This window comes from Diplodia corticola (genome assembly GCF_001883845.1).
Source record: "Diplodia corticola strain CBS 112549 chromosome Unknown scaffold15, whole genome shotgun sequence".
NCBI classification, from domain to species: Eukaryota; Fungi; Ascomycota; class Dothideomycetes; order Botryosphaeriales; family Botryosphaeriaceae; genus Diplodia; species Diplodia corticola.
Genome location: NW_017971494.1, coordinates 71717 through 95629, shown reverse-complemented (window position 1 = coordinate 95629; position 23913 = coordinate 71717). Strand labels below are relative to the sequence as shown.

The 23913-nt window shown below is 58.4% G+C and overlaps 8 protein-coding genes across 8 annotated transcripts; 6 read left to right on the top strand and 2 right to left on the bottom strand.

Moving 5' to 3' along the window:
- Positions 1–5298: 5298 nt before the first annotated feature.
- On the top strand, positions 5299–5740 carry BKCO1_1500028 (uncharacterized protein; the record flags this gene model as incomplete). Its single annotated transcript, XM_020271284.1, has 2 exons — positions 5299–5513; positions 5584–5740. 2 exons carry the CDS (start codon positions 5299–5301, stop codon positions 5738–5740), a joined length of 372 nt encoding a protein of 123 aa, XP_020131980.1.
- Positions 5741–6333: 593 nt separating this feature from the next.
- On the top strand, positions 6334–8916 carry BKCO1_1500027 (uncharacterized protein; the record flags this gene model as incomplete). The annotated part of the gene is made up of 2 exons (XM_020271283.1): positions 6334–6525; positions 6583–8916. 2 exons carry the CDS (start codon positions 6334–6336, stop codon positions 8914–8916), a joined length of 2526 nt encoding a protein of 841 aa, XP_020131981.1.
- Positions 8917–10262: 1346 nt separating this feature from the next.
- Positions 10263–10667, bottom strand: BKCO1_1500026 (helix-loop-helix dna-binding domain-containing protein; the record flags this gene model as incomplete). The annotated part of the gene is made up of 1 exon (XM_020271282.1): positions 10263–10667. The coding sequence occupies one exon, from the start codon at positions 10665–10667 to the stop codon at positions 10263–10265; it is 405 nt and encodes a 134-aa protein (XP_020131982.1).
- Positions 10668–11161: 494 nt separating this feature from the next.
- BKCO1_1500025 (c2 domain containing protein) lies at positions 11162–15578 on the top strand (the record flags this gene model as incomplete). Its single annotated transcript, XM_020271281.1, has 6 exons — positions 11162–13152; positions 13203–13388; positions 13438–13906; positions 14001–14582; positions 14632–14991; positions 15045–15578. 6 exons carry the CDS (start codon positions 11162–11164, stop codon positions 15576–15578), a joined length of 4122 nt encoding a protein of 1373 aa, XP_020131983.1.
- A 1342-nt stretch (positions 15579–16920) lies between these two features.
- Positions 16921–17979, top strand: BKCO1_1500024 (endonuclease; the record flags this gene model as incomplete). Its single annotated transcript, XM_020271280.1, has 1 exon — positions 16921–17979. One exon carries the CDS (start codon positions 16921–16923, stop codon positions 17977–17979), a length of 1059 nt encoding a protein of 352 aa, XP_020131984.1.
- Positions 17980–19359: 1380 nt separating this feature from the next.
- BKCO1_1500023 (glucanase b) lies at positions 19360–20613 on the top strand (the record flags this gene model as incomplete). The annotated part of the gene is made up of 1 exon (XM_020271279.1): positions 19360–20613. One exon carries the CDS (start codon positions 19360–19362, stop codon positions 20611–20613), a length of 1254 nt encoding a protein of 417 aa, XP_020131985.1.
- Positions 20614–21185: 572 nt separating this feature from the next.
- Positions 21186–22424, top strand: BKCO1_1500022 (enoyl-hydratase isomerase family protein; the record flags this gene model as incomplete). The annotated part of the gene is made up of 3 exons (XM_020271278.1): positions 21186–21490; positions 21725–22192; positions 22268–22424. The coding sequence occupies 3 exons, from the start codon at positions 21186–21188 to the stop codon at positions 22422–22424; spliced, it is 930 nt and encodes a 309-aa protein (XP_020131986.1).
- A 211-nt stretch (positions 22425–22635) lies between these two features.
- BKCO1_1500021 (60s ribosomal protein l20) lies at positions 22636–23584 on the bottom strand (the record flags this gene model as incomplete). The annotated part of the gene is made up of 4 exons (XM_020271277.1): positions 22636–22794; positions 22851–23027; positions 23084–23268; positions 23581–23584. The coding sequence occupies 4 exons, from the start codon at positions 23582–23584 to the stop codon at positions 22636–22638; spliced, it is 525 nt and encodes a 174-aa protein (XP_020131987.1).
- Between the last annotated feature and the right edge of the window lie 329 nt (positions 23585–23913).

The window sequence follows — 23913 nt, the reverse complement described above, 5'->3', positions numbered from 1 at the left end:
ACCGCTTATACTTAGCCCATGCTCCGACAGGATAAATTGTCATTCCTCAGGTGGTGTTTCATCCATGCAAGCGCCATCACAGCACCTTGCTTCTCAGTCGAAGCTGTTCCTGCATGGACCCTTGCCGGATTCTCAAATCCTCATACGCATGCAAAACGGCAGATCAGCCTTCTTCTGTCGACGCTTCCCAGCCACCGTTTCTTCCTTCCCCAACTGTCACCATGGGGTAGAGCCTGCAAGGGTGGCGAAACGGTTACTATTTCGGACCGGAGTGGTGGTCAAAGAACGTTCCGATCACCCCACCCACGCGCTTCTTTCTTCCCTCCCCGGAGCATGTCAGAGGGAAGCGATTCCTGACCGATGCAGATGGAGTGGTGCAGACGGCGGCAGGAAAAACCGGTAAAGTAACATGTACACGGCATGAGGCATGCGCATCATCGTCCCGCCGCTGCCGTATTCCATATTTATTGCTACTATGCACGCAATACCTCACCCCCACAAAATGCCGCCCCAACCGCTGACCTTCATACTCGTGATCCCTTTTCCAAATGCGCTTTTGTGCTGTACTGCGGTATTGTTCGATACAGCGGAGAAAATAAATAACGGCAACTGAAACACGGAGAGAGTGAGCATGAGCACAGCCGGGGGCGGGAGGCAGGGCGGGAACCCGGGTGGGAAATCCAGGAAATGCAGTGCGACAACGACATGAAAGGCGGGGGGCGCGGGAAAAAGGGAGAGGGGATCAGACACGCAACGGATATTGTCGCACATGAACAGCTCAGCAGTCATGTGTTTTCCCTTCCTTTTTTTTTTTTGGCTCCTAGTTCACTGCCCTCATCCTCCTCCCTCCACCACTAGTTGTCGTTTGAGAATATCCGCCCAGCCACGTTTCTGGTCCCTGCCATGCCTAGTACGTAACGCTGCTTGCGTTTAGACTTTCCTTCCCCACGTTATGGCCACCCCCCTTCTTCACTAGACCCCGCCGGTTTTACTTTTTTTTTTTAAACAATATAAATCTTTCTTTGAGTTTTGCGTTCCTTCGTGCCCGGTAGGCACGCGCATCATGCCGAATCCGTATGACGCGTACGTCCGCACGGAGACATACATGCACGTGCAACAGGTTGGCCTACGAATAAATGCAGCCAAGAGCCTTTTTCCCTCTCGCCAAGTGATATCATTGGCGGTGGTCCGAGTACATGCACTACTGCTGACGGTGGAAAAGCTGCGTGGCTGATGACGCGTGTGGGAGGCCGTTCGCCTTATTTTTGGGGTGGTCCTAGCCTCGGGGGGTTTTTCTGGTTGAGCTCGGAACGGCGGCGTGGGGTGGTGTGTTCGACGAGGGTTACCTACGGAAGAGGGTTCCAAGGGATCACTATGGACGGCGGGGAAAGGGTGGTTCTGGGGAGCTAAAAGGTACCAGAACCGCGAAACGCGAGGGGTAGAATCGAATGATCTGTGTGTCGTGCATTCAAATTGCCCGACAGGGTCACTCTCGTTGCCCGTACGTGTGCATGTGTGTGTGTTTGGACGTGTGTTTGGGGGTGTGTGTCTGTGTTGCGCCTCCGCCCGTGCCTGCATGTGGGAAACTCGTGCCTTGTCTGGGCGAGTGGCTTTAAGCCCGCCGCCGGGGGAAATCTAAGCGCGACGCAGTACTGAGTGGCTGGATCGTCGATCGCTCTTTTCGACGTGTGGAGAGCTGTTGGCCATGGACGAGGCGTTTTTGCTGCACCGGCTTGGGTGTTGAGTGTGCTGTTTAGCGCCTACCTGCCCCGCATCTTGGGCCAACATTCGGAAGCCGGCTGGAGGGACGGGACCAGAAAATATGATGCGTACCTTTTTTCTATGCGAGCGTGGAAGAAGGCCGGCTGCTGCATATGGAAAAGGAAGTTGGTTCTGGATCTGGCTGCAAGCACGGCTATTGCCCCGAATATGGCCGGCTTCTTACTTTCGACACTGCACCCTCCAATCCGAGCACTATGCTCAGAACAAGGAAGCTGGGTTTCCAGAATATCATGGGGTAGCAGGGTTTCCCGCTCTAGTTTCGCACACACTCCGCATCTCAGGGAGTCCAGACATTGACAAATTGGAAATCCCGGCCTTCTCTTCCAGGCAGAGAAGGCGAGCAGCTACTTCGAGCAGAGTCTGCAGGTGATGAGCCTGGCCAGACCTGCATTTCGTCCCTGAGGATCCGGCAGCTCTCCTGCTACACGGGTCCCAAAAGAGCTAGTTCCGGCGTACGCCCAAGAGCTTCGGACTTCGGTTGCTATGTGGGGTGGAAAGAGCTGCTAATAACATCCTGTAGTAGTACTGCATCGGTTTCAGTGGAGCTCACAGCAATACGCTATGGTACGCTAGTGCCGAACGGTTCAGGGCGGAGAGCATGACGAGACAACAGAGCAGTCTCAACGAAAAAATTCATTCAGAAAGACCATCGGTCCCAGATGTAGTTGAACGAACTGACCGTTCGACATACTGTAGGAGTTTTAGCTCAAAGACTGCAGCAGTCCCGCCTAAGCGCCCGCTCATAGTCCTATTTCAAGCGTCAACAGAAGAGCAATGCGGCTTACCGTTCAGACTTCACAAGGCAGCCTCTCCGCCATATGAGAATCCCCATGTGCCGGATCAACGGGCGGCTAAGTTCTGAGGACGAACCCCGCTTGCCCAATTTAGGTAGTTCCGTATAGCTCCTTAAACTAACTTCACTTACTTGGCATGTATAACGAAGTCTTTGGTTCTTAGCTCCGGTGTACCATGGTATAAAGCAGTGACGTGCGAAGCATTGGGATGGCCCAGGATGCAGGGTTGGTTCGTTCCTCATTCATCATACCTACATTTCGTAGCCGGCATTCACTAGTCGGTGCCGTGCTCAGAGCTTCGTCCTGTGGCTGAGATGCTTGTTCCTGTACTGGCGGCCGCGCTTGCGTTGCCGTGGTGCCATGCGCTTCCCGCAGGGCGCCATACGAGCTGCGCTACCGTCCACATCACGATGGCCAGAGGCACGACGGAAGAATAGCGGGGGGAGGTGATAACGCTGGCGAAGTCGATGATTGCGGCCAACGGAGACGCCGATTACGAGGAGATCATTTAGCTAGGTTGCCAGCACGCAGCAGGGGATGAGTGCTACCAAGCGCCAACTGACGGCGTACGTCGAGGCGTGCCCGGATTCGAGGATCGTTCTCTTGGGCTACTCTCAGGTCAGTGTCGTCCCATGGCCGAGGCCGCACCGCTCCTTTTCCAATCCCATATTAACTTGGGCGCACGGGTGACGGGGAGATTCTGGAGGGGGGCGCGGCTAAACCGTGTTGTTGACCTAGGGAGCGCACGTCACGGGCGATGCGCTTAGCGGTGGTGGCGGAGATGGCCTGGGCGCTGCGACGCAGCCCGTTTCGACGGACGTCGGCCAGCACGGTAAGATTGATTGGAAAATGGCAGACCGCCAGAAGTCGCTTGCCGCTGCCGGCACGGCGGGCGTAGTTGCCGCGGTCGTCTGGTGCGGCGGCCCAAGACATGTCGCCGGTCAGTCGTACGACGAGCGGACGGCGACAACGGACGGAGCACGCATTCCTCGATGCCCCAAACGAGCGCTGCTGATCCCCTTCTTTTGCCCGCGCAGATATACCCGCGCACCGCCGCCCAGCTTGCCGTTTTGGCCGAGCGTTACGAGCTTACGCCAATAGGATCCGCCCATACTGTGACGACAACGACATGTAGTCTGTGCCCGTGTTCTTAAATTTGCAAGGCAAGCCAGGGCTGGCATATAAATGGTCGCTTGAGGTGAGCGCCGGCGGCAGCGGCGTTCCCGTGCAGGGCGGATGCCCTGGGACTTACGACGAGCAGGCGGCGGCGTGGGTGCAGTCGGTGTTGGAGGCCAATGGCGGCGGCGCAAGGGGCTGCGACAGCTCCTGCGATGCTGGACGCGGGCAGGCGACTGGTTTTCCTTTTATCGTCGGGGCCATGAAACGGGCAGAGCGAAGGCCGGTTTCACAAGCGTGGTTTCAGATGGCGCCCCGCGAACAATGGCGGCGCTGCCATCTCAGATGCTCCCAAGGGGAATCTCGACGGGACATCTCGGCGGAGGCTCTTGATGCAGCGCGTCGCGGGCCGTGGCTGGCCCGCGAATTGGAATCCTGTCTCCGCATGACGGATGAGGCGCGGCCGGGCGTGGCATTGGGTGCGCTGCGTGCAACGACTGCTGGCGGCGGACGGAAATGGAACAGAGATGCGCATCGTCATGTCGGCCACGAAGGGCTAGTGCCTGGGGCAGCGGGCACGCTTGGTGAGCAAGCAGCCGGCTGACCGTCGGAGATCAGAATTAGGCACGACGATGAATGATGAGCCCGCTGCCCGCTGCCCGCTGCCCGCTGCCCGCGTGCTGACATGGCTTCCCGCGCCGCTTCGGGACGCCGCTGCTGCTGGCGGGCGGGCGCGCGCCAGGGATGGAGGTCATTTCTCAGGCCACTAGCCGTGGTGAGTGGTGACTGGCGCGCAACACACGTGAGCGCCCGCGGCTTGCATGCCGGCAGCGTGACCCCACCACCCGCGAATAACACGAGGGCGGAGTCAGTCATGGACACTCCCTCCGGCGGCCCGTGGCCCTGCGGCATCATGGCAAGTGGAGGAGCCGTCGCGCTGCAGGAACCGCGCCAACCCGGCCACGCAAACCAGCGGTGGCCCAGCCGTGGCCGGACGGGGGCGCAGGGCCGCTCGTCAGATGGACTGCGGCGTTGCGCAGGGCTGCTGGATCGAGGCGGCGGCGGTGCGCGCGGGGGCTCTGGGGCGCCTGGGCTGACAGGGTCGTCGAGGCTCTGGACCAGGGCGTCTGTTTTCCTTTTTTAAGCAGCAGCCGCTTTCCCGGCGGTTCGACGGCCGTAGCATTGGCGAGCCGACAAGGGCTCAGGAACCCTCTCCGCCGCGCCGGGGGTCTGAGGACGAGGGCCGGGCGCGCGCCGGGCACGCGAGTGCGTCGCGATTAATGGGGGCGCCTCCCATAGTACGCAGTACACACAGTACACCCAGCCGGCCCCCGGCGCCCTGAGCAGCCCTGAGCAGCCCTGCGCAGCCCTGAGGGGTGAGGTGAGCCGGCATCGGCTGCTGCCCGTGGTGGCTTGCCCGACGCCGTGTTGGGGCGGGCAGCGGCGGGCAGCGGCTTCGGGGCGCGTCCAGTTCCCTTGGGTGCGGGCTTGCTGGCGGCCGGGGGAGGCCAGCAACGTTTGACTGTACCCGTTGATCTCCTTCTGCTTTGATCAGCGCAGAGTCCCATGAGTTTGGATTAGGGCCCGCCCGCCGCGAGATGCAAGGATGGGCGTGCGGGAACACTCGACGGGCGTCAGCGCGTGGCTGCCTGCCAACAAAGGCCCGCGCCGGACAGCGCAGGTGAACAAAGCAAGCCGCAGCTGGCGTGAGCGCGAGCTGGAGCTGGAGCTGGAGCAGCTGGAGCTGTTAACGGCCAAGGCCGCCGCGGCGTGGCAGCCCGCAATGCCCGGTGAGGATGAGCCATCCCCCATCGGGTTGAGGTCGGCGGATGACGCGGGCGCGCCAGTGAGCGGAAGAGCCCACCTCAGGCTAACGCCCATCGATCTGGAGTCTGGCCGCGCTGGCTCTGGCGGTGATGCCTTCGTCCCCCGGCCGCGTCGCCGCCTGCGAGACGGCGGGCTTGGAGCTGCGAGCCCTGGGACTGCCTGCGGCGGCGGAGCGCGGCGGACCGGTGCTCGGCACGCCTGCAATATCTCTGCTGCAGTGACCGCGAGCGTGTGCCGGGCGAAGCGCGTGCGACGGCTGGCGGGCAGTACCGGCGGGCATTGAAGCCCTACCCTGGCCTGCTGCTGCGGGCGCGATGAGGTACCGTAGCCGTAGCGCCATCGAGCTGCGCCGCCCTCTCTTCACCCTCACAAAGCGTTTCGATCCGCCAGCGCAGTGGCTTACCCACGCACGCCACGCCCGGCCCTTTCGTCGTCTCGCTCGGCTTTGACTGTCCAGGGCTCGCTTGCACGCTTGCACCTGGCTGCCCCGACTCCGCTCGGAACCCGTACCCTACCTCCATTCCGCACGCTCACCACCTCACTGCACCACCACCAACACGCCGCTCAGCTTGCTGCGTGCTTCGCCCCGACCGCCCGACCCTCCCCATACACACACGCCGACGACAAACCTGGCTCTCCAATTGCACCTCCAGCCTGCCTGTGAAGCTGCCCGCCCAGGCGAGCTAGCTTCGCGCTCCATCTCACCAACCGCCGCCGCCCTAACTCCGGTCTCAGCCCGGATACCCTCACTCACCCCACAACCCGCGACCGCCGTCTCGCAACAACACACTCGTGCCGAATCAGCACCTTCGCCATGGGTTCCGACTTCGCGTCAGGCGTCGGCATCGCCCTTCGCGGCGCCCCGGATGAGTACATCGGCGAGAAGCAGATGCCCAGCTCCAGCAGGCGCGCCATGCAGGTGGAGATGACCCAGGACGTCATCGACGACATGCTCCAGAGCATTCGCGACGGTCGTCCTCCGATGCTCCACTTCAGTCAAAACCCCGTGCGTGCTCCAAGCTCTTGCTGAAGTGTCGACGCGTCTCACTGACTGTCACCTCAGATCCTCAAGATCGGAGAGACCAAGATCGTCATCGACGCGACAAAGGAGACATTCAGGAACGAGCTGTACCAGACTGCCCCTACTAACGCGGAAGACGGCAGCAGCGATGTCACCAGCAACTTCTTTGGCACCGTCGACTACCGACTTGCTCTTCAGAGGGCTAGTGAGGCCAGCCAGGCCATGAACAGGACCGACTCCGCTCTCCAAGCCCTCAAGTCGAACATGAAGGCGATCCGCAAGGAGAAAGAGGCTCCGAAGTGGGCACCCAAAATTATCAGCACCGCTCGGTTAAACATGCTAACTTCTAAACGCAAAAGGGTATCCATGGAAGTCGATCCCCTGCAACTGGACAGAATGAAGCGGCTTCAACAGGGTAGGTATGCGAAGCCAAGCCGTGGAACTGTCCTGGGAGGTAGACTGGTTGCTTCAACCTCGAACGCGTCGAGCCCTGCCCTGTCCGCCGCCTCACCCAGACCGACCGCACCGACCTCCGCACCAATCTCCAAGAAGACATCGGCAGTAGAATCGGCCCTACGCAAGGCACTCGTCCACATACTCGCCCTTGAGCCCGTGAAGGTGCAAGATATTGCTCGCAAGATGAGGGTCCCGAAGGAAGATATCTCATCGGTGCTGGAAAAGATTGCGAAGGAGCAGGGAGGAGAGTGGAAGTTGACGGACAAGGCATACAAAGAGCTGGACCCCTTCAGCCCGAGCATTCGATTCTGGACGGAGGAGCAGCGCAAGAAGGCGATCGACAATGCCATCAAGGCGCTGGATCGTCAGAGGCTTGATCCTCGTGACAAGATTTGGCAGAATCTCCTTCCAGAGCATGAGCGCGGCAAGGGAAAGATCCTGTCCAAGTTGAGCCTGGCTTCATCCAGCGCTGCGCCAAAGACTTCAACGCCGTCCGTGAAGCCCGCTATGGGCAACAAACAGAAGCTGAACCAGCTGACGAAGAAGACGAAGACGGAAACGAAGAAGAAGGAGCCGAAGAAGAAGAAAAGCGAAGAAGATGCATTCGGAATCGCATCTCAAAAGAAATCCAGGCCTTTGGTGGGGGAGAGCACAACTGCTTTGGGACAGAAGAAGACGCTTAAGGGTGAGGAGAAGGGAACCACAACTCTCAAGAGAAAGATCGACAAGCCTTCTAGCGAGGAGGATACCGGACGTACGACGTTGTCAAAGGCCGTGAAACGTCCAATTGCTGAAGATCAGGCCAACCAAAATCCACCCAAGAAGACCAAGAGGTCCAACCCCGATGACGGAGAGGTTGGCCAGGTCGCGAGGAAGACATTGTCAAAGATGTCAGGTGAAGGCGACAAAGGCGGTCAGAACACGGGTCTCCAGAAGACAACCCGGATCCGGAAGGAGGGTACAACGGTCGTGTCTGCTAAGCTTAACAAAGAGAACGCCCAGTCAGAAACAAAGGTCGGCAGCAAGCCCATCACCAAGAAACAAACACAGACAAACAGCACCGTCAGAACGACCAACACTGCCCCGACAGTGGCAGCGCCCAAGAAGCCCACAAGCAAGATGAATGAACAAAAAGCGTCTGAGCATACAGCTGAAAAGAGCATTCAGCCAAAGATCAACGGACTACCATTCACATCCACGAAGAAGGTCGCGAATGCCCTATCCTCCAAAAACCCTTCATCAACTGGATCCCCTCTCAACACTTCGGACGTGGAGAAGTCACGTACTGTCCACAAGTCTTCTACCACTGCAGCTGGTGTCACCACTCCCGGAAACTCTGACCGCACCCTCAAGCGGAAGGCGAACGACATTGATAGTGACATTCACAAGCACGACGTCAGCGTCAAGCATCGCAAGACTGCAGGACACGCTCCTGTGCCCGGCAACACGGCTACAGCGACCCCTCCCAGCAGTGACAGGCCTTCGCTAAAGCGTAAGCCTGATGGAACTATGGCAGATTCGAAACAGCCCACTGCCAAGAAGCTGGCTGCTACGTACAAGGCTTCTAAGCCTACACAGACTCCGACGCCGAGTTACTCCGGGGCGTCATCAATCTCGTCGACCTCATCCACCCACTCCCACCAGCTGGGTATGGGACATGTTCACCACCATGACTCTCCGCAGAGCTTCCACGACGCTAGCTCTGCTTCGCCTGAGCAGGGTCTGCCGCTCAACCACCGCCGGGCAATTGAACTAAGTGCCCAGTTCAAGCGCTGCTATCCCCAGTACCTCGCGCTGTACATGTCGCTCAAAGGCCGGCCAGCGACGAAACAGGAGCTGGAGGAGCTCTACAAGAAGGACGCTATCCTCAAGGGCATGAAGAAGGAGGTGAACCGTCTCTGGGCTAACCCGGAGGCTTAAGCCTCCGGGTTAGCCAAGGGGAAGACAGCACACAGCGTAGTTCCTCGATGCGGTCATTGGAGGGCACTAAAATGGGGTTGATTGTCATTCTTGTGGCGTACCAGCATGGTCATGAGGGGCGGATTCGGATAAAATAACGGTGGAATTTACGGTTCTTAACGGATGAAAGAGAAAATGAACATTTGGGAAGAGCTGCAGCTCTTCCACTGCCCTCCTGTCACTTGGTGAATGGTTCGCGATACTAAGTGAATCCGCCCCGTACTATGAAAGCTAATTCAATAGTGACGTTGTGGTTTCGTGGAAGATCGTGGACGTAGTTGCAGGGCTATCCCGGCTTGGCCCAGCGCCTAAGTGCAAGCTGCGTCATCCGGCGGCGCGATGGTAATGTGGGAGAAATTAAGGCTCGCGAATGGCACGTCGCAGGATAGTTCGCATAAGGCAAATTATGGAGATTTGATTATTGAGGGGCGTCGGTGAGCGACTCCCTTGCTGGCACGGCTGGGTTAGTGTGATGCGCTTTACATAGGTAGTACTTTCTCCTTGGGAGTTGTTGGGATCGCACAGCACGCGCAAAAGGGAGTTTACCGATGTGCGTATGCTTACACAGTGCGCCACTAGGCACAATCATTGGCGCAGGCCTTGTTCGTGGCACTGGATGAGGAGAAGATAGGAAGCATGGACAGTCCTCATCCGCCGCAAACCGGCATCGTACTAGAACCGTGCGCCGGCGAAAACAACGGCGACTTGGGCCGGTCATTCTGGTTCCTACGCCCCTCGGCTCATAGCCCGAGACATGCCATCCTATATACTCGAGAGTATAGGGGTTTCGCATCCGACCGTTGGCGTTGAAGATTGAAAACCCCTAGGATGGGGGACCTGCCCGTACTCTAATGATTTGGTAAGTTGGAACCTCATCAATGTATGGAAAGTCAACAACGCGCTAGCGATCGGCGGCGGAACCCCTCTGTACAGATGCTAAGAACACACGTCTTCAAGAAAAGGATAGCTAGCAAGTCTGAACGACTACCCCACAACAGGCGCCAAATGCCGGTAAAGAGCTCTACGCATTAAAGAGAAGCACGCGGAAACACGAGGTGTGAGACCAGACCCGCACGGCACTTCTAACCTTCCCGGAAGCCAGACCGAACAAAAAAATATGTGTGTGAGGAGTGTGCATGAGCGTAGAGCCCGTGGAGGTGACCGAGGCGGAGAGTGCAGGATTGATGTAGATAAACCTATCCGCCCCAAGTGCCACGGCGCGGTATCGAGCGCGCTCTACCAGGACGGAGCCGCATGTTTTATCGGGCGGGACTTTGGGTCAAACGGTTCGGCGAACGGGCAATTGGTCAGTCGACGTCGCCGTTCTGGTGCTTGCGTTTGCCGTTGGTGGCTTCGTCCAGCGCTGCCGCATCCCTTGCGGTCTGCGTGTCGAGCGTGTCCTTGTAGTTCTCGGGCAGGCCCGGAATGCTGGCAGGGTCGATGCCCTTTGCACGGGCAGCGTCGACCAGCCTCTGCTGTTCAGCATACTGGTCTCTAATGTACCTCACGGTGGCGTCGAGGACGATGGCTTCGCTGCGGCCCTGGCCCTCCATGCCGGGTACAATGGAGGCCAGGCGGTCGAAGCCCTGGCGGATGGCCTGGCGGCGCTTCTGCTCGGAGGCGATGTGGTTGTTCTTCTTCTCCTCCTCGGTCAGGCGCGGCTTCTCGGGCTGGGCGGGGGTCGCCTTCTGGGCGGGGGGCGAGGTGGACATTGGCAATGCGGGCGGAGGTGCGTCTGAGAGAAGGTGCGGCGGGGACGAGGCGGAGGAGCCGCGGGTGTTAGGGGATGCTCAGATCGCGCGGCGGGCCTTCCCCGCGAACACTGGGCGCCATTCCCTCAGCCCTGCAGCTCTAGTGCAGGGAAGCGCCTGAGGCAGTGGATACGGGCGCTCCATCCCTGTCGTGCCCGGAAAGCCAGGTGCAATTTGAAACATTGCCGTCACCTGCGACGGCCTGCCGCGTCCCTCTCACCACCCCCCCAGACCCTCCCCAGCGAGCGGCCGTCTCGAGCGCAGCCCACGCCCGCCGCCCGCCGCCGCCGAGCGCCTCCAATCTCGAAAACCGCCGCCGCCGCCTCACCGCCCAGCGTCGTCGCTGCGCCGTTGCCCTCCGTGCCCAACCAGCCCAGCCCGCCCCTCTCGAATGACATGCGCTGCGGAGCCCGCGCCTCGAAGAAGCCCGTGAAACAACACTCCCGCCCGCAGCAATGTCGACCTCGTCTCACCACAGCCGCTCATTGAGCAACAATCGCTGGCGCGTCAGCAGCTTGGTGCAGGAAGAGCGCGCCAACCGCCGCAGCTCCTCCTACTCCCGCAAGCGCGTCGTCAGCTCGCAGGATGCCTATACCTATGCCCTCCGCGTGGCCTTTCTCGCCTACCTGCTCCAGCCACGCGCCCGCCGCGTGCAGCACGTCCCGGCGCCCAAGCAGCTGCACCGCTCCTCGACCTCCGTCACCGACCTGGTCAAGGACTTCTCCCTGATAAGGGACAGCAAGAGCACAAAGTTCCCCCATGGCTTCATGAAGGAGCTCGACAAGCGCCTGACCGGCGTGCTGGTCGGCAAGGAGAAGATGCCCGAGTACAATGATCCGCTGGTCAAGTCCACCTTTGCCGGCTTCCTGAACGAGTTCAAAGACCCCAAGTTCAGGAAGACCATGGAGGAGAACCGCCGGGTCGAGGACCTGTTGCTGATCTTCTTCTCCAACGCCACCAAGATCATGCAGCGAGGCAAGGCTCCGGACGACGACAGCTGGCGGCTCATGGTTGATCGCCACGTTGCTTTGTTCATTCGCCTTATCAGCTCCACTCTCCGCAACCACGACTGGACCCGCGACAGGCCCGAGCTGCTGTCAAGGCTGACCACAATGGAGAAGAAGCTTTTGATGCACGACCAGGACCTGGCTGCTGCTTCACAACGCAATGGCGGCTCAGGTGGCTCGACCGTCGAGGTCGAGGTACCTCGGAGCTACGAGGTCAAGGACATGCCCTTGGTCTTGGTTGTGTCACGTATATTCAGTGTCCCATACGACACGGTGCAGCAGGACATCAATGCAAGGAAAGACACCTGGACCGAGAAGGCTGCGTTGCAGGATCTCAAGGCCTACCAAACTAACCTGAGCCTTAACACGAGGCAAACGCTGAGCCCCGACGACTTCGACACGGAAGAAGCGTATGAGGCGTGGAAGAGGGGAGAGACCCAGGATTTGTCCCAAATGATGTTGGCAATCATTCAATCCAGCCCTGAGCTCGCAAAGAGCAGCGGTGGCGCACTGCCGCAGTTCAAGCCGGATCGTTCAAGCATCATAGATTCCGGCTATTCAGAAATGTCTAGGAAGATGTCTGAAGCTTCGGAGACCGGTTCATACGTCATCGATCAGCCGGTTGATGTGGCTTCCTTGAACCTGAACGATGTTCCAAGCCCTACTGAGGATGGCAGCACCCCCTACACTTACATTCCGTCGGAACCGAGAGCATTCTACCGTGCCATTGTCAAGCAAGCCCTCACATATGATTTGCAAGATGACGGCCTAGACCCTACGAGCCCGACTGGAGACACACAGGCCATGAAGCTGCTGTCGAGAGACTCCGCAGAGCTGCTGAGTGAGATTGGCCTGCGCTGGCGGGTACCTCAATTCTCCCGACTCGTGCTATTCTTGGATGTAGTGAAGGAGAAGTACCAGCAAACAGAAATTAGCCTGGAAACGCTGGATGACGCATTCACTTTCGTCAAGCAACCGCCGCTGGAGAACAATAAGAAGGGCAACAGGTCAAGCATCATGATGCTTCAGCAGACCACGATGTTCGATCACACCAAATGGACCATTCACGATTGTATGTTGAAGCAGCAGATTCTGTCGGCATTGCATGAGGACCTCCTTCGTGAACTCTTCCAGCTCATGCTGTTCTGCTACGACTCTAAGCCCCCGACTCTCGGCCCGGTGATGTTTGTGCTCAACAATCATATTTACGAAGATCCCCTGTTCAACGGAACACCCGAGGAGCTGGACGAGTATTCGGACAAGCTCAAAGATGCGCTTGCAAAGCGGGCAGCCGAAGTGTACAGCGAGATCTTGGCAAAGAACATTCCCGACACCAAGGACGAGTGGGAGTTCTTCCATGTTATCGAGCTTGGAAAGGCAGTGATCAAGCTGTGTGAGAAGATCCAGAAGCGTTACCGCAAAAACCCGGAGATTATGGGGTAATTCAGTCTCTTGACACGTCTGGTGCGCCAGCTAACTTTGATGGCAGTGTCAACCCTCTCAACGTTCTCGTTGCAGAAATCCTACCTTCGTACGCCGCTGACGCTAGGGACTTGGTCGCCAAAATCATGGAGTTTTCCCAGCAGAAGGGCGAAGACGTCCCTATCCCAGATGGGTTCGATCTGTACAAGGAGCTCGTTGAGATCCGTCGCATCCATGCCGATGCCTTGCCAGAGTGGGTTGTGCAACTCAGTCCATGCAGTTACAGGCTAACCTTTCCTTAGCCGGCCGTTTGCTTTCCACATCGAAGATCAGCTCCAAGACTTTGTGTGGCGTTGGATTGACATGACTAACCAGAATCTCGTGGGATGGGTTGAAAACGCTGTCAAGCAGGATGACTTCCAAGTTCGCATAGATTTCCCAGACCAGATCCCCACCGACGATGAGCGCCATAGTGTTTCGGTTGTCGACATATTCCGTTCTTTCAATCAATCCATCGAACAGATCGTGAATCTGAACTGGGACGACGACCTCCAGTATGCCAAGTTCATGACCGCAACCTCGAAGGCGGTTGGCGGCGCTCTTTCCCGGTATTGCGAAATGCTTGAGACTATGTTCAGCAAGGAGATGGAACGCTTGACTCCTGAGCAAGAAGCGGCGGCGCGCCAGACTCGCCAGGAAAAATGGCTGCAGATGGCGAAGGATACTTGGAACAACAAAGACAAGATTGAGCCGTATCAGTTCTTGCCAGAGGTACTCGATGATTCTCACCACCCACCCATCATGGTTTCTCGGCTCGACATAGCCTAGGTTCATGAAGTTCCTGCTGACAATTCGCCAACCATAGTCCCTCGTGAAACTTAACAACATCGAATATGCTACGCAACAACTCGACAAGCTCGAACGCGAAGTCAACGTTGACGCTTGCGCCGAGGTCATTCAGAAACACACCCCACCCTCTAACCAGCGACAGAAGATGACCAAGTACGTTTTCACCATCAAGATTATCGAGGCGGAAGACATCAAGGCCTGCGACATGAACGGTCTCAGCGATCCGTACGTTGTTCTGGGTGATGAGTATCAAAAGCGTCTGGCAAAGACCCGTGTGGTATACGGCAGTCTTAACCCGCGCTGGGAGGAAACGGTTGATATCACGACATCGGGACCTCTCAATATCATTGCGACCATCTGGGACTGGGATACCTTAGGTGACCACGATTGCGTGGGCAGGACCTCGCTCAAGCTTGACCCCTCTCACTTCCGTGATTTCATGCCGAGGGAGTATTGGCTTGATCTGGACACGCAGGGTCGTCTCCTGCTCAGAGTGAGTATGGAAGGTGAGAAGGATGACATCCAATTCTACTTTGGCAAGGCTTTCCGAACCCTGAAGAGGTCGGAGCGTGATATGACTCGCAAGATTACGGACAAGGTAAGCTCTTCAAAGACTTGACAAAGGTCTCTTGGTTGACCTCTCGCAGCTCTCCTCGTACATCCACTACTGTCTATCGCGTCGTGCGTTGAAAGCACTCTTGAATCGCGGTGTTACCGTCTCAGCGGTTGCTTCGTACTTCCGTGCAAGGCCCCCGTCTGTTCAGCAGGCTCCTTCGCAAGCAGATGTCATGAACGCGCTTCAGCCGCTTTTTGGCTACTTCAACGACAACTTTGCGCTCATGAAGGAGACGCTCACAGACAGTGCCATGGTCATGGTCATGTCCAGACTGTGGAAGGAGGTGCTAGCTGTTCTCGAGAGTCTTTTGGTGCCGCCTTTGAGCGACAAGCCTAGCCAGCAGAGGCCTCTCACGCAGCAGGAGTTGGACATTGTCTTCAAGTGGTTGCAGGTGCGTTCAAGAACAACCCCCCTCTGTCGAGGCTCGTGCTCACCATATCACAGCTTCTATTTGACTTCTTCCATGCGGTTGACGAAGACACCGGCGTTGCGTCGGGTGTTCCTCTTGATATCCTCAAGTCTCCCAAGTATCACGACTTGCAGAACCTGAACTTCTTCTACTTCGAATCGTCAGAGAACCTCATCCGTACGTCCGAGGCAATGGCTGCTGCATCGCTGCAGAGGCAGCAGGAGAAGAACGCCCGTAACAACCGTCTCTCCTCACCGGCGTATCTTGGTGGGCCTCCTGCTGGCCACAGCTTCGGTGGGGCCGCCGGCTTGGTCGGCACGCCCACCCGGAAGCACAAGACAGTGATGCTGAGTCGCAATTTGGGCACCATGAAGCGAGCCAAGGAGGAGAAGCGGAAGGAAGCTCAAGCCGAGCCAAGCGACGACATCATCCTCAGGATCCTTCGAATGAGACCTGAGGCGGAGAGGTACCTGCGTGATCGATCCCGGCAGAAGGAAAGGCTGGCGGCAGCAGCGGCAGCCGAGATGATCGTCAAGCAGAGCTTGATGGCGAGCAATTCTAGGAGATAAGGGTGATGTTACGACGAGACTGGAGTGATGATTTCAACGAACTCGGAGGGATTTGAATGTCGGGGAAAATTGCAACAGGCAAGTGTTACACTTGCGTACGAGCGAGCAACGAATGCACGGACACACGCACACAGCAGGCGCATGCGCATGCGCACACCTATACCCGGCCAGGCAATGAAGAACGTTCCGGAAAGCTTTTTTTGGCCAACAAACCTCTCGTCTGCTTTGGTTTTGTGGGTCTTTTCGTTCATGTCATGACAGCGAGGGGAGTCATTTTGGTTGCGTAGCGGCAAAGTCATGGGGCACGCGTCTCCTTCTTTCCAACTCGAACCTTCCCCGGTCATGATTCATGGGCAAGCCTGGTTCCTCCCCTTTTCTTGTTGAGTTTAATCTATCGCGATGCTTCTGGGACGGTTTGGGCAAGTGGACGGCGGGAGGGGAACGGTTCAGCGGATGGAAGGAGGGTTTCGGAACGCGGGTCTAATTTCTCTAAGTTTCTTATTTGCTTGTTCCTTGTAATGCGATAGTAGTCACGGTTGCTCTGGGAGCCCTGCATTCTCTTATTGTAGTAATTAAGGATACAGCTCTACTTGTCTCTCGGTTGAACCATGGGTGATGGGATGAGCGGATAGAACTGAGAAGTGCTCGTGCTGGAGTCAACCCGTGTTAGACTTTCAAACAGCAAGCAACCCCACCCGTTGTGCCTTTCAGATACGGTTGATGATTGCTGCTTTGTACAGGTTGTCGGGTTCCGTTCTTTCTCCCAAAGGTGTTTGGGAGAAAGAACAGCCTCTTTGCCATGGCCAAAAAGCTGAGATTCGTTGTTCACGTGTGTGGAGTCGCTTCGGGAACCGATGATGGGAGGAGATGGTTCATCACAATTGCACTACAAGCCACGGAAGAGAATCAAGTCAGGAGCCCGGAGGCCGGTAGGGTGTGTTGGCCGTTAAGGTGTGTTGCACGAAGAGTCGTCGTTGCACATCGGTAGACTAACACCCTTAGTTGCAAATGTCATGCAAGATCGATCGCCAGGAACCGATCCGCTAAGCTAGCTCCTCCCCTCCCCATCATCTCTCCGAGCTGATGATGATTATCCTCCATCATCCATTCGGTGCGCCTCCCAGCCACCCGAGCCCTACTTCGGAAGTCCTGTCACGACGTCATCAAAAGACGGATTAGTGTCATGGGCCGCCCCCCGCTACAACTGACTTAAGCCGACTGCTGCTCCTCCTGCATCGATGCCTTTCTCGGATCCAAACTGCCAGCCAGATTCATTTCCACAATTGCAACATCCTTTGGAAAGAAGGAACAGAGACCAAGAGCAATCGAAAGCATTACCGTCATGCCGGCAACACGCGCTCAAGTCCGAGGAGGTCAGCCCGACGACGACGCGAGGTCGCCCACGTGGTGTCTGGCCGAGCTCGAAAATAGCGGCGCCATGCATCCGGACAGCTACAAGCACGTCGCGCCGGCACCGAAAGGCGACATGGACGAAAGCAACAACCCACGCAAGCGCAAAGACAGCAAGCAGCACTCGTCCCCTTCGCCAACCAAGGCCACCCGCAACAGCAACCGCGCTTCTTCCGCCGAAGCGGAGAAAGGGCAGCAGGACGACGACGAAGACGACGCCACCAAGCCGCCCCAGGACCAGGTGAAGCTCCTGCGCTTCCTCCTCTCGCCCCACGCGCTGCCCTACACGACGCCCGAGGCCGAAGCCTCGCAGCCGTCCTCGGTGCGCACCTACGCCACGGCGCGGCTCACGCCCTTCGAGGAGCTTCTGGCGGCCGTGATCCTGTCGCGGCCCATCTCGCACGCCCTCGGCCAGCGCGCCGTCCGCACTGTGCTGAACCCGCCGTACGGCCTGACCACGCCGGGCAAGGTCCGGACAGCGGCCGGCGAGGGCAAGGTGCAGGAAGCGCTCGGGAAGGCGCGGACGCAGCACAAGGAGAAAACGGCCGAGGAGATTGGCGGGTTGGCGGAGGCGGTGGTGGAGAGGTGGGGGGATGGGGAGGATGGAGATGGCGGGCTGGAGGGCGTAAGGGTGGAGGCTGGGTGGGATGTTGGTGAGGAGAGGAGGGTGTTGAAGGAGGCGGTGAAGGGGTTGGGGGAGACGGGGCTGGATATCTTTTGCAGAAGGGTGCAGTGGCTCTGGCAAGAGGTGTATCCGTTTGTGGATGGAAGAACGAAGGGGGCGTTGGAGCAGTTGGGATTACCGGGTGAGGCGAGCGGTTTGCGGAAGCTCATGGAGAATGGGTGGGATGAGATTGGGGTGAAGGATATCGGGTTGAAGGATGAAGAGGAGAAGAAGAGGCGGGCGTTCGTGCTTGTGTTGGAGAGAGCGGTCGGGGCCAGCTTGGAGAAGAGAGTGCAGGACGTCGTGACCGAGGCCGCAAAGGAGTAGAAATGATTCGACTTAGCAATACCGTCTGCGGCAAGCAAAGGACGCCTCAAGCCCTACATGCGAGTGGAGGCATAGTGAATGACATCCGGTGATGTAGGCGCAGGCGGATGGCGCATGACAATGCTGAAATCAGCATTCTGGAGGCTTCGTGCGACTGTGTCGCTCTGTGGGTGGCCGCAAAAGCAGGGCCCCGGTAGCTGATGCACAGGGCTGGGCCTTGGGCGGTGCGACTGTCTTAAGCGTGAAGGAAAAGCAAGGCGGTGAGGTGGAGGCTGCGGGGCCCACGCTGGGAATAGAATTAGAGGCAGTCGGATGAGGCATCCGAGTCCATGTGAGCGGAGTTGGATCCGGATTGGCGGGACAATGATACATGGCACCTAGCTGGAATAGGACAGCGTTCCTGGAGGGGGCAGGGCGTGAAGTGCCGAATGTCTCGTGCACACATAGGGAACCGGGTTAGGCAAGTCGGCGCGGCGCGATCGCTGAGGATCTCCAGGTGACTGCGGTCAGCGGCAGGGCTGACGGCGGAGCGGGCGCCAGAATCAGGAGGCCGTCAGATGTCGACTCGAGATGGAGTGAGTTGAGAGTTGGTGCGACGCGTCACAGCAGCTGCAGCAGCGCCTTAGCAGCGCCTTAGCAGCGCTCGGACAGGCAGGCACGTTTCGCGGCGGGAGCGTGGGAGGCTCCACCCCACCAAAACCTGTCTTCACCTCCCGCCCGCCGTGCAATATCACCCCCATCCCTGTCGCGCGCCATTTTCGCCGCCATCCCCGGCCCTCGCTCCCGTTCGCGGTCCCGCCCGAAGTCAGCGGCCCGGCTGCCGGGCCTCCTGGTGGTGGGAATGCTCCCAGCTGAGCCTCGAGTCCACGCGCTCGACGCTCTCCACGCGTCGTCGCGCGCCGCGACGGTCATGCGAGCCTCGTAGCTCCTCTCTCCGCCCCGTGGCGCTGGTGTAGATCCGGGGCAGCGCGAGCTGAGTCGGCGCATGACTCTGCCCGCGCGGGAGCGTGGATGGCGCGACCAGAGCTGATTGGAGATCTGCCGTTGCTTAGCCTGGCCGCCGGAATCGTCATCGCTGCATCGACTGCCGCTTGAACTGACCTCTTCAGCTTTGCTTCTGCCATTGGGACGTGCGTTGGCCTTGGCCGCCTTACTCGCCTCCCTGCCATCACACCGTGGCGCCTTGGTCTGCATTGCTGTGTCTCGGTCATCTCCCTCCAGCACTACCCAGTCACCCGTCTGCCATGCTGTGTTGTCTTGAACCAGCCCTGCGTAGTTGTATATAAGATTGGCCGCTGCCAGCTGCGAGGCCGCCTTCCCATCGCTAGTCTGCGCCCCGTCCCTGAATCTAGTTTCTCGACTATTGGTTCCCCAAACGTCATGACGAGCCCCGTCAAGCGCCTCATCCAGCGCCTCCAGCGCCTGCGAAAGCCCAAGGTCCAGGAACAGGGCCAATCCAAGCCTCCTGTCCCGGCTAACCGCCCCCAGCAAGCTCAACAACCAATCCGCGCCACCGCAGACACCCTGAGCATTGACTTGGTGAACAACACCGACTCCAGCACCGTCTACGCCTACATCACCGGCCAAGCCATCGACAACGACAACGCCCTGTTCATCCTGAAGGCTGACGGCGCCACCGCCTATTACCCAACCTCGCCCTCCAAGGAAGGCGCCGATCTCTCAGACGATGCCTCGATTCCGCTGGGTGCGCCAGGATCGACCAAAACCGTCACCATCCCCCATCTTGCCGGTGCTCGCATCTGGTTCTGCATTGACGACAAGCTCACCTTCCTCCTGAACCCCGGACCTGCTCTGGTCACCCCGTCCGTGACCAATAACTCTGACCCCAACATCAACAAGAAGTGGGACTTCTGCGAATTCACCTGGAACAGCGCTCAACTCTATGCCAACATCACCTACGTCGACTTCGTCAGTGTTTCGGTGGGCCTGAAGCTCACCAACACTGCGGGAGCCACCCAGTCGGTGACTGGAATGGCCGAAGACGGTCTCGATACCGTTTGCTCTGCTCTCACGACGCAGACCAGTTCCGACGGTGCGCCGTGGTCCAGTCTGATTGTCAAGGACTCCAGCGGTGCCAATCTTCGGGCCCTCTCCCCGAACAACGGCGCAGTCACGGGCAACGACTTCGGCACCTACTTCCAGGACTATGTCGACCGAGTCTGGACCAAATACGCCTCGGAATCTCTGAGTGTCAACACGCAGGCGTCGTATGGTACCGTCACAGGCAAAATCACGGACAACCAGTTTGTCTTTGATACCGAGACCTTCAGCCAGCCCTCAAGCGCCGACATCTTCTCCTGCAGCACCGGGCCCTTTGCCAATGCTTCTGGAAGCCAGCTTCGCAATGCCATTATCCCGCGCCTGGCAGCTGCCTTCAACCGTAGCACTCTGTTGGTTGATACCACCACACCGGCCACCAGCGTGGACGAGTACTACACCGACTCCATCACCAACCATTATTCGAGGATTGTGCATGAAGCGAATACAGACAAAAGGGGATATAGCTTCCCTTATGATGACGTAGCTCCCGACAATGGCGTGGATCAGTCGGGAAGTGTGTTCGATGGGGCGCCGCAGGTCTTGACCGTCTACATTGGGGGCAGTTCGACCTAGATATCTACCCCGCCGACCCCAGTTTTTTCTCCTGTTGATTAAGTGGTCAAGCGGCATCTTGGCGAAGGACGGAAATTTGTCACATGGCGGATTGGATTGGGTACTTACGACTTTGTGTTCACTGTATATAAGCTCTCGCTGCATAGATTAACTGCATTTGTACATTCTCCATTGGCTGCGTTGTTCTGCGAAGTAAAGTGGCACCTGACTGTTCCCCGCAGATCCAACGGTTCTTTCCCCCCGTTGGACGCGTTGGTGGGTAGGACAAATGCAGTCACGAAACCATCCACCCGCTGTGCAACCTTGAAAGCCAACCCTACCCAGAATGTAAGCTGATCGGCGGCAGACCTCGGCTTACCCCAGATTCAAGCTTCCTTCTCCGCAACGTCCGGCTAACCCACCCCTCCCAACCAAACAGCGTCATGGAATCCCAATAATCTCACAGGAGTCGCTCCGTTTCTCACAAGACAGCTCCACACCTGGTTTTGACCTTTTCCGAAACCTCCGAAAGTGCCTATATTCGTGCCCTGGGTCACTGCAAACAACAAACAAACACCTCTACGACCACCGAAATGTCTTCATCCCTCCCGCAGTCCTACGCCGCCCTCCCCTTCCGGGACATCAAGCTGTCGCACCACCCGGCCTCGTCGCCGACGCCGACGCCCGTCGTGGTGGTGACGCTGCACCGGCCGGGCCGGCACAACGCCTTCACCCCGACCATGATGGAGGAGCTGGAGCGCACCTTCGCCCTGGTCGACGCCGACGACCGCGTGCGCTGCGTCGTCGTCACGGGCCACGGGTCCGTCTTCTGCGCCGGCGCCGACCTCGACCTCGGCTTCGTCGGTGGGAAAGAGAAGATTAATGATCATCGTGATGGGTAAGCCTGGTATCCTCTTTCCCTTTCCGGCCTTCTTTTTTTCGTTTTGCACTTTCAATCCTGTTTCCTTCTCCCCCTTCCCTGCATAATTGAAGGTCCACTATTATGTACTACCTTGAACACATACCCCGGGATAAAGAGGATGCCCAAAAAAAAGAAGCAAAAAAAAAAAAAAGAAGAAAGAAGAAAGTAACAATCGCTGACGCGCTCGACCCGCCCTCTCCCCCCAAACAGCGGCGGCCGCGTCGTCCTCGCCATCCACCGCTGCCGCAAGCCCGTCATCGGCGCGCTGCAGGGCGCCGCCGTCGGCGTCGGCATCACCATGACGCTCCCCATGGCCATCCGCGTGGCGCACCGCGACGCCAAGGTCGGCTTCGTCTTCGCGCGGCGCGGCCTCGTCATGGAGGCGTGCTCCTCGTACTTCCTGCCGCGCCTCATCGGCCACTCGCGCGCCGCGCACCTGACCACGACCGGCGCCGTCTACCGCGCGGGCGACCCGCTGCTCGGCCCGCTCTTCACCGAGCTGTGCGACCGCCCCGGCGACGTGCTGCCGCGCGCGCTGGCCGTCGCCGGCGACGTCGTGGCCAACACGAGCGTCGTGAGCACCAATCTGATGAAGGAGCTGATGTGGAGGGATGCCGGGAGCGCCGAGGCGCAGCATTTGCTCGATTCGCGCATCCTGTACGAGCTGTTTAGTAGCAAGTCAGTGGTAGTCCCCGCCCCGCGAGGGGTTCCCTGCATATTCCCCCACCAGTGGTGGGCTGACAGTCGCTGCAGAGATAACAAGGAGGGGGTCCAGTCGTTCTTGGAGAAGAGGCCTCCGAAATTCAGCGATACCATGGAGAACGATGCTCCTGCCGCCTATCCGTGGTGGAGCCCTGTCGACACGTCGGGAAAACCAAAATTGGGACTGGATGCCAAATCAAAGCTGTAGATATGTAGTCAGAAACACTCATTGGACCTCTTTCAACCAGCGTCACCTTCCCCACCGGTTCTAAAGTTGCTTTTGTGATCGAGATTCGTTGGGCTTTTCATTCATTTTTTGAGCTACCGCCATGGTATCGTAGCTACAACAGAGTGCCCATAATGCCGATAACCCTGAAGTATGACCCCCATGCACTCCTCCCACGCAACCCGGAAAACGCTTAGAAGAAAGTCGACGGCCTGTTCGCGGTGAAGATCTTCTTCGAGGTCGTCTTGTTGACGCGGTGAGGCAGAGGGAACTTGAGGTCCTTGGCGAGGACCTGCTTGATGTAGGGGCGGCGGATCGACTCGGCCTTCTCGATCTCGACAACCTTGAGGATCTGCACACGGCCGTCAGCACTGCGCACTGCCACATCGTGCGCGCGAGATTCCTTACGTGGATGGACCTGAAGCGGGAGCGGTGGCGGGCGGCCATATCCTGGTAGAGAGCCTCGACCGCATCGGTGCGGGACATCTCACGGTACTCCTTGTACATGTTGTGAGTGCCGGACCTGGAGTCGTAGCGGATCCAGATGCCGAAGTTCTTGACCTTCTGGGGGCGCTTCTCGGCGATCTTTGAGGCGCGTTAGCTGCCGTACAATTTTCGAGGGACGATGCAGGTGTACGGACCAGGTTCAACGAGACGATCTCGCCGTTGGTCTTCTTGATCTTGCGGAGCTTGCTCAGGAAGTACCAGAAGCGGGACTTGGCGACGACATCGTTGGGAGCAAAGATGCGCATCCGGTAAAGCTTGGGGGTCGGGTTGGCCTCACTGGGGAGGTGACGGCCAATGACCTGGTACTCCTGAAGACGACCTGCGAAACTCAGTCAGTCTCTTGCATCGTCGACCGTGCTTTGCGTGGTTGTGGCTGTGGGCGGTCCAAGGGTGTCGGTTGCGGTCGGGTGCGGTTTGTTGAATATTCCATCTGGGCGCGTCCCGAGCGGTCTGCCAGCAATTCATGGGCTTCCTCCTTCACGGAGCATGGCAATCGGCGCCTGGCTTCGCGCTGAGGCATCCGCATGCTCCAATCACCCCGCTCTGCCTCCACAAAGCTGCCGTTGCAGACGTCGATACGATTGTGCCGGTCGGTGCGTAGGGGTGGAGGTGAAGAAGAAAAGCGGCTTACCCATCTTCGCAGCGTTAGCAGGGGCGATTCGATGGCGGGGGAGACAACGGTTTACTGACCTTGATGTTTTTTGGCGTCGGCGGTGTGGATGTCGTCCGTTGTCGTCGTCGTCTTAGGCAGGAAAATGACTTTTGCTCGCGGATGTCTTGTCGGGTGTGCGATTCTCGCTTAGCTTTGGCGCTAGTGCCGAGCCGCATATGCCTGCCCTACACAGCACACCACGACCGGCGCCCGCCCTGGCGCCCCGCCCCACCGACGCGACACGCTGCCCGAACGTGATGACGCTCTTGCTCTGGGCGCGCGCACCATAAACCACCATTGCGTCCCTATCCG